Consider the following 13,736-nt stretch of genomic DNA (forward strand, 5'->3'; position numbering starts at 1 on the left):
TATCAAAAATAAAGAAAACTTGGAAACTTGGAACCTGGTAAAGGTATGTAGACCATGTAGCTGCTCTACAAATCTCAAGAGAGACTGCCCAAGCCTCCACCCATGAAGTAACCACCCCTTTGGTGGAGTGAGCTTTCAATGTGATTGACAGCTGCTTACCACAGTACACATACATGAAGGAAATTGTCATTTTAATCTATTTGGAGATCGAGGCCTTAGACACAGACATCCCTTTGTTAGCCTGACTGGTCAGGACAAAAAGGTGATCCAAGACCCAAAACACATTGGTAACTTTGAGGTAATGAAGACACACTCTCTTGATGTCTAGCAAATGCAAAATTTTGTCCTTTCTCTTCAATACCATAGGCAGGCAAACGGACTTCCTGATTGACATGGAAGCAGAGATTACTTTCGGTAAGAAATATGGAACTGTGCTTAAGGAAAGCATGCTGGTTTTAAGAAGGGTTTGGACAATTTCCTAGAAGAAAAGTCCATATGTTATTGAGAAAGACATGGGGCAAGCCACTGCTTGCCCTGAATTGGTAGCATGGAATGTTGCTACTCTTTGGGTTTTTATCAGGTACTAGTGACCTGGATTGGCCATCGTGAGGACAGGCTACTGGGCTTGATGGATCATTGGTCTGACCCAGTAAGGCTATTTTTCTGTTCTTAGAAACAGCTCCCTGCAAGACAGCACTTGTAATTCAGAGACCCGTCTTGCCAATGAACCACTAACAGGAACACCATATTATTAATTTTTTATTTTTAAAATTTCTATACCGTTTAAAACAAAGCGGTTTACATAATTTACATACATAAAATTGTAAAAAACATAATTAGACAAATAAACAAATAATCCTCAGAGAACATTTCTACAAAATAACACCAAAGGCTTATACAAAGAGTCGGCACCCTACTGAGATTTTGCAAGACACTATTAAGATTCAAGTTTCAAGTTTATTATGGCTTGATATCCACTTTACAACATACAGTTTCTAAATATTATTAAAAAGGGGTGGAGACATATATCATTAATATTATAATGAACTATACATGATACAAAAGGGAAATGGGTGGGGTTACATTGCTTAAAATAAAAATGAGATGGTAGAAGGAGAAAAAAATAAGGATGAGAGGAGAAGTTTAGGTTAAGTCCTTAGTCTAGATCTCATATGCATCTTTAAAAAGAAAGGTTTTAAGGTTTGACTTGAAATTGTTAGAGTTAGGTTCCTGCCTCAAAGTTATTGCGAGAGAGTTCCATAGCTTAGGTGCTACCACTGAATAAATCGTCTTACATGTTGTATCATAAAATAATTGATGAACAGAGGGAATTGGATGGGAATGGTAGAGGCACTGGAGGATGCAACCAGAGAGCCTTTTTAAGGAATCTGGCAACATCTGGATGAGAGGCCAGAGACACTGTCCCCCTGAAAGGACTGCTATCTGGACTTTTAGTGAACCTACCAATAGACCCTTCTCAAGGCCCTCTTGCAAAAATTCCAGGACTAACAAATTCCAGGCCTTAGAATAGACCGCCACCGAGGGTTTCTTGGCCTTAAGTAGAGTGGAGACAACCACCTCTCTTGAAAAACCTTTCCTTACTAGAAAAGCCCGCTCAAAAGCCATGCCGTATGCCCAGTGTTCTTGATGGGGACCGGACCTTGAGTCAGGAGATCCACCTGGACCGTCAATCTGAGGGCGTGGAGGGGCATAATCAAAAACAACGTCTAAGTCCCCTTTTGGGCTAAGGCCCTAGCGCACAAAGTAGGCAGCTGGGAAATGTCCATTCTTGAAAAAAACATCCAAAATGTGTTTTTGTTTTTTAGAATGGCCTACCTTGTACGTTCAGGAGTTTAATTGTCCAGACTACCACTAAGTCCTAATCTAAAAAAAAAATTGCCAATCTCAAATGCCCAAAACAAAATCTTTTAGGCATGGGAGGGAACAGTCCTTCACCTAAAAGCACGATTCTCTAACTGGCATCTGACGCTTAGAGAATCGTGGAACCGTCCTCCCCCCCACCCCAACGAACATGGCAGGAGGGATGCCCAATCTCTCCTGAAGCGCAGCCTTGAACCCCATGCAATGTTCCCCGGCAGAAGGGATGCCCAATCCCTCTTGCCCTGATCTCACAACCCCCCCAATGTTCCCTGGAGGTGGGATGCCCAATCCCTCCTGCCGACACCCCCTACCCTCTCACTGAAAGTTCACCCCCTAGGGAACAGCACAGGTGGCATCCCTCTGTTTCCCATAGAACAGCACCAGAAGAAGCTTTAAAAATAAGATACTTGAGCCAGCACCTGAGTTGCCCTGCCTCTTAGGTGGAGGGATGCAGTTCTGATATAAGGCCAGATCGGCACATTGATCTTAAGCCCCTGTGAATGAATACTGAATCATTCCCTCTCTCCCCCTTACATGTCACACATTAACCCTTATCTTATTTAAGCTGTACATATTTGGAAAGGACATCAGCTGACAAGCATTGAGGACGTGCAAAAACACATGTATTGTCTAAGTGCTGAGTTAAAGGGTGATCACGATGTAAAAGCATGTACCTCTGTATCCACCAATCATTAGATATGTAATCGAAGGAGTTACTATGATGTCATTAGCATAGAAGCATAATAAAAGGGACTCGGAGCTAACCATTGGCAGCGCCTCCTTCCCGACTCATAGCCTGCGTGTGTGTGTTTGCTGTGTCCCATCCCTACAAGTGGCGACCGGAACAGGGACCCTTCACCCTGCTTGCTCCATCTGACGATAAGACTAGGTGCACCTCATCCTCCGAGATCCCCTCGAGTAAGTATGGGAAATTCCCTGTCAGATTTACAGTGTGCTCATGTGAAAGAATTGAAGTATATTCTGAAACATACAGATATAGAGGTATCTGATTCACAGTTAAAATGTTTAGTACAAGAGATTGAAGAGCACTGCTCCCGGTATCCAGAAATGGGATCCCTAAAAGAAGAAGATTGGCTTAGAGTCAGGAAAGTATTGTATGCTGAGCCTAGGGCGTCGGCAGCCATCTTAATTGTATGGCATAAGTGCAAATGTGCCTTGGAGAAGGTAGGGACAGAGGTGTTCTCCGAGGTGTCAACGGTCTCATAAACCATTCCCCCCCTGACTAATCCAGTCAGAACATATATCCAAAAATCATACCTCCCGCACAGTTACCTCCAGCTCCTTTAAGTGCAAAAAAGGAAGAAACATTAGCGCATCCTTTAAGTGCGTTTCAAGCAATGATAAAAAAAGGCCAGAGAGGAAGGGCAATTAGCAGCAGAGGACATGAAAGATTTAATTCAATCCTACCCAGATCCTAATGGTCCAGGACAGATAGCTACTTATCAACCATTATCCTTTGCAATGTTGCGAGAAATTCGTTAATCTATTTCAGAGACAGGTTTAAGAAGTAATTTCACAGCCGGGTTATTTGAAACCCTGGCTGGGGCGCATACCTTAATACCACAAGATTGGAAAGACATTATGCACATGGTATTGACTACAGGTCAATATGTTATGTGGGATAGTGAATATCAAAGGGAGGCTCAACGGAGAGCTTTACAGTCTGGATAACTTTATACCCCTGATTAGTTATATGGAACAGGAAATTTCTCTACTATTCCCCAACAAGGTGTACTTCCAACAGAAACGCTGATGATAGGGAGTCAGTGTGCCTTCAGAGCATATAATAAAGTACCAGCCTCAGAAACACCAGTTAAAAGTTATGCAAGCATCAAACAGGGGGCCAACCGAGCCTTATATAGAATTTATAAACAGGTTACAGGAAGCAATGGGCATTTTAGCAGTTGCAGTACAAAAAGGTTCCACTCCAAAAGGCAGTTATGGCTGTGGGAAACCAGGACACTTCAACGAAACTGCAAGGCAAATATTAATAAACCGCCCATATTGAACAGAGGACAACCACCTAATATTGGTCCAAAATGTAAGAAGGGATATCATTGGGCTAACCAATGTTGCTCAGAAACAGCAAGACACAACCCTTTGGGAAACTTCCCATCAGGCAGGTCTCTGGCCCCGGTACAAATGGAGACTATAATAACATGCCCCTTGAAGTTTCAAGCACAAAGCCAACTGTGTTAAATTCTAAATTTGAAACAACTCAAAGTACGGGCATAGACTTATTTATTCAAGCAGAACAGGAATTGAAAAAAAACAGGAGATGAGGTTAGAGGTTTGTAGGTGCAGGAATTAGCTTAGTGGATTTAGAGACTGTGTCTGTGTCTGTGTCTGCCTGCATGAATGTGTGTTTTTTTTTGTGTGACTGATAAGATGGGTCTGAGGAGAAATTAGCGAAAGAGGAGTAGGTCAAAAGCTCTAGAGAGAGGATAAGGATTTTAACCTCTTATCTTTATAACCTTTTATATTTAGAAATTTGAGACTTGGTTCAGCAAATACAATAATAAATTATATTTTTGTACATTGGTTGAAATACTGGTGACTAAGATGTGGGGTGTTAATTGTCCCTCATTAATTGGAGTCACTGTTAAATTTCTAGATTCATGCTGTCACTGTAACTGGGGTCATTTTCTTCCTAAACTACTTGACCTTTGCACATCTTAATCAAATCTGTTGACAGGCTTCTCCTCAGCTCCTTTGTTTGCTACTCTTCAGTACTGATAACTTTGATGTAATCTAGGTTTGTCCAAGATTAGGTATGAAGGATGTAAGTGTTCCCGCTAAGCTGCGCTGGCGTGCGCTGGCGCACAAAATATTACATCGCAGTGCACAAGTTTCTCGTCACAGCGCACGGCGTACGGCAGATGGCAGGGCGGCGAGAGGAGAATCGGGCGAGTTGGCTCATAACTTTGCTGGCGCCCGATATTTTTAGCTCACAGCGAAAAAAGTTTGCTCACAACACCCGCCCGCTTAGAGGGAGCACTGGATGTAACCTTCCATAGCTTTTTCTCATTCTGGTTAAGCCACCAGAACATGCTGACAATCATTAACTGGATGGCAGGGCTAACACAGAGGTTAATTTAAACTTTTTTGACAGGTAATCTCTTTAAGATAGGAACCTTTTCAGTGATAGTCGTTTATTCATGTAAATGGAAAGTCTACTTTTCTCCTTTAAATATTAATGAAATTGCAATTTAATAGTTGTGGATTTCACGTTTTTTGTGAAAAGCGAAATGTTTTACAGAAAAAGTGAGTGATTCAATGTCACTGAATGAACTGTCCCCAGATATGGAATGCCTTCCAAGATAATTACAATTAAGGTAAGCTATTTCTGAATCATGTATTACAAGAATTAATAGACTCCTCATTGATTGGGCACTCTTAATTGGGTACGCCCCTATTTTAATATACCTACTGATCTTCTCAGCCCCTTATTTCATCTTATGACTAAAGGCAAACAACCTGCAGATTTGATCTATATAACACCAGACATTCAAAAAGTGATAGCGATTATTAACCAGCATTTATTAATGCAACAGGTTGATAGGATTCAGGATAATATAGCACTTTCCTTATTAATCCTTCCACAGAAACGCCAACCTATTGCAGTTTTAGGCCAACTAACCCCAGATAATTGGTTACATATAGTGGAATGGATTTATTTACCACATACGCCCCCCTAAGAATATCAGCTCTCCTCAATACATGTATAGTTCACTAATTTGTAAGGCAAGAAATAAAGCCTTAAACATTATGGGATTGAACTTGGTATCTATCACCGTTCCCATTTCACAAGAGCAACGGGAATTTCTTTTTAAATATAATGAGGAATTGCAAATTGCATTACCAAATTACATCGGTCATATTTGTCATCATTATCCTAAAGATAAACAATTAATTCTAGTTGCAGAAGGCGTTTTGGATTTTCATTCTGCACTAAGCTTAACACCTATAATTGACGCGCTCATTGTCTATACAGATGGCAGGAAGACACGCGGAGTCGTGCACTGGATCCAAGAAAATACTTCTCGGGTCTTATTCACTCCCCCACAACAATCCGCTCAATGCTTAGAAGTAGCCGCTGTTATTCTTGCACTGCACACTTTTTCCCACTGTCCAGTGAACCTAATCACAGACAGTCTGTATATTCGTAATTTAATTTACCAGCTTTCTGGTGCCTACATCACCCCATCAATTGATGACAACTTGCTCTCATTGTTTCTTGAATTACGCTCGTTATTGTCGTCACGTAAACACTCTCTTAGCGTGTTTCATATTCGCAGCCATCAAAATCTTCCTGCAGTCATTTCTACAGGAAATAATATTGCAGACACTGCAACCAGGAAGGTTTTTGTACAATTTACCACTCCCATAGACAGTCATGCATTCTTCCACCTAAATGCTAAAGCAGGGGTCAGGAACCTTTTTGGCTGAGAGCCATAAACACGACATATTTTAAAATGTAATTCCGTGAGAGCCATACAATATGTTTAAAACTAAATACAAGTAAATGTGTGCATTTTATGTAAGACCAACTTTTAAAGTACCATAAGTCTCTGAATTCTTTTTTATAACATTGTTATGCTGTTGCTAACCAATGATGAATAAAGTAGTTCTTACCATTAATACGACTTCTGTGCTGCATGGTTTTGCTGATGGCTTTGTAGTCTGGTTGATACATGGTGAGGTTAAGTTTCATGCAGGCGTTGAGACTTCCATCCATTAAACGTGATCGTAGGTTGGTCTTAATGTTCTTTAGATGTGAGAAAGACTGCTCACATGCATACATAGAGCCAAACTTTGTCAGTACAGCAATACTCACACACTGCAGTGTGTGGTATGTGATGGGAAGTGCGTTCCAAGTTTTGACAATCAGCTGGTCTGCGGGTTGAAGTTTTTTCATTTCTCCCCAGTTGTGTTTGCTCGCCAACTCTGCTTGCTGTCATGCAAGTCTTTCCAAATCTTCATTCAGTGACTTAAACTTATTCATCCACGTCTGAGGCCTTCAGGTCAGCAGCTTGGAGCTCAAAATCTCTGACGGAGACACCAGGGATGTAACTCAGGTCGGCGCTGTTTACTGCACACTCGTGTGGATGGGTGATGAACTTAAAAAGACGAGCGCACTCATTAAATTCTCCAAAGCGCACTTTGAATGACTGCAGGAGATTAGATGTGAAGCAGGCTAGCTGCTGAAGATCAAGATGTTGAGCAGGGTCACTTGCTGTGCATGCATCTTTAAACTCTCCCAGTTTTTCAAAGTATAGTAAACGACCTGTTTCAATGTCGGCGATGAAGAGTTCTAGCTTGTTTTCATATGCAAACACTGCTTGTTGAAGGGATAAGACTATTTCCAATGCCTTGCATTTTCACATTGAGCGGGTTCAGATGTTCAGTCATGTCCACGAGATAGTAGAACTTCAGGAGCTACTCAGTGTTAGCTAACTCAGGATGCTCGACTTTTTTCATTTCAAGAAAAGTCCGGATTTCGCTCAGACAAGTTGCGAAACGGCTGAGCACTTTCCCTTTTGACAACCAACGCACATTGCTGTGCAGAAGCAGACCAGGATAATTATTCCCAACTTCATCCAGCAGTGTTTTAAACTGGCGATCATTTAAAGCTCGGGCAACAATAAAGTTGACCACCTGAATGACCAGCGACATCACCTCACCAAGCTGCTCACCACACATCTGAGCTCAAAGCGCCTCCTGATGTAGGATGCAGTGAAAACTTAGTATGGGTCTCTTTTCATGTTCACGAAGAAGCGCTACGAATCCTCTGTTTTTCCCCACCATGCACGGAGCACCATCAGTACACAACTAAATAAGTTTATCCATCGGTAGATTTTGTTCTTTAGCGAGCTCAGTGAAAGACTTGAATAAATCCTCCCCTCTTGTTGTCCCTTTCATAGGCAAAACAGCAAGACTTTCCTCACGTAGTGTGTCACTAAAAGCATATCTTGCAATCACGCTGAACTGGGATAAATGGTTTACGTGTGATGACTCATCCAAAGTGAGAGAAAAGAATGGTGCTGCATTTATGTCCTTCACTTGTGTTGCCTCAATTTGATTTGCCATCATAATGGTACGATCGTGAACAGTTCTTGCCGACAGAGGCATGTCTTTTATTTGTTTGATTATCTTGTCTTTATCCGAAAAGTCATTAAAAAGTTCATTGGCAACATCAAGCATGAATGTTTTGGCATACTCCCCATCTGTGAATGGCTTTCCATTCTCACAATTGCTAAAGCACCAGCAAAGCTAGCCGAATTCCAGTCACCTTGTTGGGTCCAAACACGGAGTTGCTGCTGACTAAGAACATAAGAACATAAGAAATGCCTCTGCTGGGTCAGACCCGAGGTCCATCGCGCCCAGCAGTCCGCTCACGCGGCGGCCCAACAGGTCCAGGACCTGTGCAGTAATCTTCTATCTATACCCCTCTATCCCCATTTCCAGTAGCAATTTGTCCAATCCTTTCTTGAACCCCAGTACCGTACTCTGCCTTATAACGTCCTCTGGAAGCGCATTCCAGGTGTCCACCACACGTTGGGTAAAGAAGAACTTCCTAGCATTTGTTTTGAATCTGTCCCCTTTCAACTTTTCCGAATGCCCTCTTGTTCTCTTATTTTTTGAAAGTTCAAAGAATCTGTCCCTCTCTACTCTCTCTATGCCCTATGATCTTGTAAGTCTCTATCATATCCCCTCTAAGTCTCCTCTTCTCCAGGGAAAAGAGACCCAGCCTCTCCAATCTCTCAGAATATGACAGGTTTTCCATACCTATTATCAGACGTGTTGCTCTCCTTTGAACCCTCTCGACTAATGCCATGTCCTTCTTAAGATAGGGCGACCAATATTGGATGCAGTACTCCAAATGCGGGCGCACCATCGCCCGATACAACGGCAGGATAACTTCTTTCGTTCTGGCTGTAATACCCTTTTTGATTATACCAAGCATTCTATTCGCTCTCTTAGCGGCCGCTGCACACTGTGCCGACGGCTTCATTGTCATGTCCACCATTACCCCCAAGTCCCTTTCCTGGGTACTCTTATTCAATAACATCCCTCCCATTGTATAGTTGTACCTTGAGTTTCTGCTCCCCACATGTAATACTTTACATTTTTCAATGTTGAACTTCATCTGCCATTTCGCCGCCCATTCTTCTAGTTTGCATTCTGCACTGTAACTCTTGACATGCTTTCTTCCTGCTGTTCCCCACAGGATATTTCGAAGCAAATGTAGTATGGCGTGTGTCGAAGTGCCACTTTATATTTGACCGTTTCATCGATGCAATTTTATCATTACATATTAGACACACTGCAGAACCTGCTCTGTCCACAAAGATGAATTCCTCTGTCCATTCCTGCTGAAAAGTACAATACTCATCTTTTTTTCTTTTAGCCATCTTCTTCAATAAAAGGGTTTCTGCAGTTAGCTAGCTGACTGAGGTGAGGAGGATACCACCCCAGGTAGTGGTCTGTGGGGCAGGGCAGAGGTAATGAAGACAGGGTAGCCAATTGTGGGGTGTAGCTGGTGGGATGGGAAGCCGGGGCCTCGATTTGGGGCTGCCTGTGAAGGACGATGCGGCTTCAGGCCCATTCGGCCGCGGATGCTGCGGGGCAAGGTAGGGTGGGTCCCATGGATGCCGGATGTGGATGCGATGCAGAGGAGGGCGTGGCCTGCACTTGGCAGAAAGAAGATGTGTTCTTCTTTCCCAGCATGCATTAATCAAGCCCCAGCCAAGGATCTTTCCCATGCATTCATATAGTCACAGAGGGACACTGGGGAGATCAGCAATTGATTAATCCCAGGATTACTAAAGAAAGACGCTCTGTCTCTATAACCTCTAATAGTTATGCCTTAAATGACCAGTGTGATAGTAATGTTAACCTGCTCCCAAAAGCTGAAATTATCTCTTTGACAATCTCTTTAGTTGGTGTACCTGGGTTAGCATTATATAATAAAAAAAACCTTAGCCCGATTAGCTTGTGCATTAGCTAAAAACATTAATCATACCTCACATGCACTTAGCTTGCTAAATCAAGAACATAATGAAATTCAGACAGCTGTGTTAGACAACAGAGTCGCCATAGATTATCTCTTATTATTACATCATCACGGTTGCTAAACCATTAAAAATATGTGCCGTTTTAATCTGACAAAAAATAGCAACCAAATAGAAGAACAACTTCGGCAACTGCATAATTTGGCCTCTAATATGCATCAAGATAACTTACCAGAGTGGTGGAATGCTCTATGGTCTGGGTTACCAGCTGGCCAGTGGTTCCAGTCATTTTACAGTATCTATTCATTGGAACAGGTCTCTTAATTACTCTCTGTTGTTTTATTCAATACATGCCTTCTTTGTTTGCTTTATGCATAAGGCCATGTCATGGTCATATTGCAAATTGTCCCGAGCAGATTTGCCTTACCTCCATAAAGCCCTTAAAAATAGTAAAGTAAGGGAAATTGAAGGGACGCAGTTCTGATACAAGGCCAGATCAGCACAGATCTTAAGCCCCTGTGAATGAATACTGAATCATTCCCTCTTTCCCCCTTACATGTCACACATTAACCCTTATCTTATTTAAGCTGTCCATATTTGGAAAGGACATCAGCTGACAGGCATTGAGGACGTGCAAAACACATGTATTGTCTAAGTGCTGAGTTGGAGGGTGATCACGAGGTAAAGGGAGGGTGATCACGATGTAAAAGCATGAACCTTTGTATCCACCAATCATTAGACATGTAATCGAAGGAGTTACTGTGATGTCATTAGCATAGAAGCATAATAAAAGGGACTCGGAGCTAGCCACTGGCAGCGCCTCCTTCCCGACTCATAGCCTGCGGGTGTGTGTTTGCTGTGTCCCATCCCTACCCTTAGGTTCTCCATTGCAGCTGATGTCTACAGGGCTCCAGTGCATCTGCAACCCTGATCCTCAAGTAGCTACACCTCTGACAATGTTCTTTAGAAAGCAAGGGTTTCTCCTATTTATCTTCCCATGAACACTTTTCACATTCAGGTTTTTCCCATGAATCAACCTCATTATGACAGTCAAGCATTGTTCATATACTTTTTTATACCAGGATAGGTGGAGGGGCATAATCAAAAAAAGTCTACGTCCCCTTTTGGCCTAAGTCACTAGACGCTGAAAGTAGGCAACAGGGAAATGTCCATTCTAAAAAAAAAACAACCCATCCAAAATGAGTTGTTTTTTTTAGAATGGCCTATCTCTACGTTCAGCAATCTACAGCCCAGACTGCCACTATGTCTATCCCTACAACACATTCCCAACCAAAAAACTGCCCAAGTCCCAAACACCCAAAACCAGACCTTTTAGGTGAAGGAGGGGCCAGTCCTTCACTTAAAAGCAGGATTCTGTAACCGACGTCTGTCAAAAACAACGCCAGTTACAAAATCCTGTAACTGTCCCCCTCCTCCCACGATTGCGGTAGGAGAGATGCCTAATCTCTCCTGCTGCGATTGCAATTCCCCCACCAATGCCTGGCAAGAGGGATCCCAAGCCCTCCTGCCAGAAGGCAATCTCCCCCTGCTGCCAAGAGCCCGAACCGGCAGGAGGAATCCCAAGCCCTCCTGCTGAAAGGCAACCCTCCCCCTGCCAAGACCCTGAACCAGCAGGAGGGATCTCAAGTCCAGATCCTGAACCAGTAGGAGGATTCCAAGCCCTCCTGCTGAAAGACAACCCCTCCCAACCAGGCACCCTCCACGGACCACCCTAACCACCCCCTGGGCCCCTCTCTAACCTGAAGATGGACAGACGGACAGGTCTTCCGGCCAGCCAGCAGGCCCGCCAACCTTGGAATGGCGGGCCTGCCCCTTCCCGGTGCATTGTAGGATGCACCGGGAGGGACCTAGGGCCTGACTGGCCCAGGTGCCTAAGGCCCACCCATAGGAGGGGCCTTAGGCACCTGGGCCAACCGGAATTGGTTCAATTGCCTAAGGCCCCTCCTGTGGGCAGGGCCTTAGGCACATGGGCCGATCGAATCTTTGGAGGATGGCGGGCCTGCCGGCCAGACACAGGGAGAACCCGGCCAGTTGGTCATCTTTAGGTTTGAAGGGGGGTCCGTGGCGTTAGGGGGTTCTGCGGGGAGTGGGGGTGCCCGGTCAGGGGGATGCCCAGCTTGGGATCCCTCCTGCCAGAGAGGTTAGTAGGGATCACAGCAGGAGAGACTAGGCTTTGCTCCTGCCGTGATCGTTACCGGTGCAGGGGGAGGGGAGACAGGTTGCCTGGGCTGCTGAGCTGATCTTGGCAGCCTTGATCAGCTCAGCAGCACCTATTCAGAACTTATACCTCTTTTGACTTGGTCTAAATCAAAACGTATAACTTCCGTCTGGCAACCTGTCAAACCTTTTTGGTTATGGCTGCCAGATGACTAAGTGTAGGTTGGCCTACCGCACACACACCTCCCACCCTTTCTAGTCCTCCAAAAACGCCCCTTTTCACTCTAGGCGTTCAGCGGCAGGGTAAAGGCTTTGATTATCAGTACTTGGACGATCTGTCTTTTTGATCGTCCAAGTACCGACTTAGGTCACTTTCTGTACATATTTTTTATTATTATGAACCCTTTAGCTTTTATTATAATTTTTATTATTTGTTCATTGGAGTTCTCATTCTCTCCTAATAATGGTTAAAAGTAAGTTGTCATATTTTGACTATAAACTGTGATACAATACAGACCATCCTAAGGGTTAGTGAACTTATTCCTCAGCACTGTAAGCTACCACAGTTTTCTGAATCTCCTTTCACATATCACATAGAATGGCAGATAAAAATCATATAGCCTATCTGACCTCCTCATGCACACAATCAGCTTGTTTCGACAAACCCTCTCCCTCAAAGATCACACATGCTTGCCCAATACCTTCATGTATTCAGATACTGCCTTCATCTCTACCATCTTCATGAAGAGACTGTTTCATGCACCTACTACCTTTTCTGTAAAGAAACTACCAATTACACCTTCCATTGTGATCTGGTGACCATCCTTGGAAAATCCATTTCATACCTGAGTAATTCATTCTTGGCCTCATGCAGGCTATGGTTGAAAGCCAGGCTGTCCTTTCCAAGTTTCCCATATGTATTCCTGAGCACACAGTCTAATGCCTGCAGACGCTTATACCCTTGTCGCACAAGGTCTGAGTATGTTGGCACAGAGCTTGTGGTTTTTAGAGTCAAGGAAAATTAGAGAATGACTACCCCATTTTAAATGAGTTTATAACCCACTAAAATTCACTAGGGGAGGTCATTCACTTTCCTGGCTACTGCAAAGTCACCCCAAGGTAAATCTGACCCTATCACCATGAAGCGCATGCCCATTTTTATTGAAGCACTTGCTTCCTTTTGTCATTGCAGGGCAGCATGTCCTAAACATTTTGGAAGCAATTCTATAAAGGTTGCCCAAATCTGGACACTAATTCTATAACAGCACCTGGGTGTCCAGTTTTCTTTACTGAATAGAGTAGGGGCGTCCAACCTCGACCCTCACCAGGTCAGGTTTTCAAGATTTCCCCAATGAACATGCATGAGATCTACGGTATTTGCATACAGTGAAAGCGATGCATGCAAACAGATCTTATGCAAATTCATTGGGGAAATCCTGAAAACCCGACTGGATTGTGGCCCTGGAGCATAAACTGGCATTTGCATCAACATTTAGGCGCTATTGTTTATTCTATGTTTTTCAAATTCTCTTTATTTAAGCACAACATAAAAATTATACAGACTAGAGGGAATTCAATAAATGGTGTTGAAAATTCAGTACCAAAAAAAATTGAGCTCTAAGCACTATTCTATAGAATAGC

The 13,736-nt window shown here is 43.3% G+C and overlaps 1 protein-coding gene across 5 annotated transcripts in view; it reads right to left on the minus strand.

The window, feature by feature from the left end:
- The window catches only part of FAM227A (family with sequence similarity 227 member A), a 317,179-nt gene that overhangs the window by 62,015 nt on the left and 241,428 nt on the right, over positions 1-13,736 (minus strand). For all 5 annotated transcript variants that reach the window (XM_033929448.1, XM_033929447.1, XM_033929446.1 and 2 more), the window contains one exon: positions 12,941-13,093. In XM_033929448.1, the coding sequence (XP_033785339.1) occupies positions 12,941-13,093 (153 nt within the window). The remainder of the gene's footprint in view (positions 1-12,940; positions 13,094-13,736) is intronic.

Source organism: Geotrypetes seraphini, chromosome 2 (genome assembly GCF_902459505.1).
Source record: "Geotrypetes seraphini chromosome 2, aGeoSer1.1, whole genome shotgun sequence".
In the NCBI taxonomy this organism is placed as follows: domain Eukaryota; kingdom Metazoa; phylum Chordata; class Amphibia; order Gymnophiona; family Dermophiidae; genus Geotrypetes; species Geotrypetes seraphini.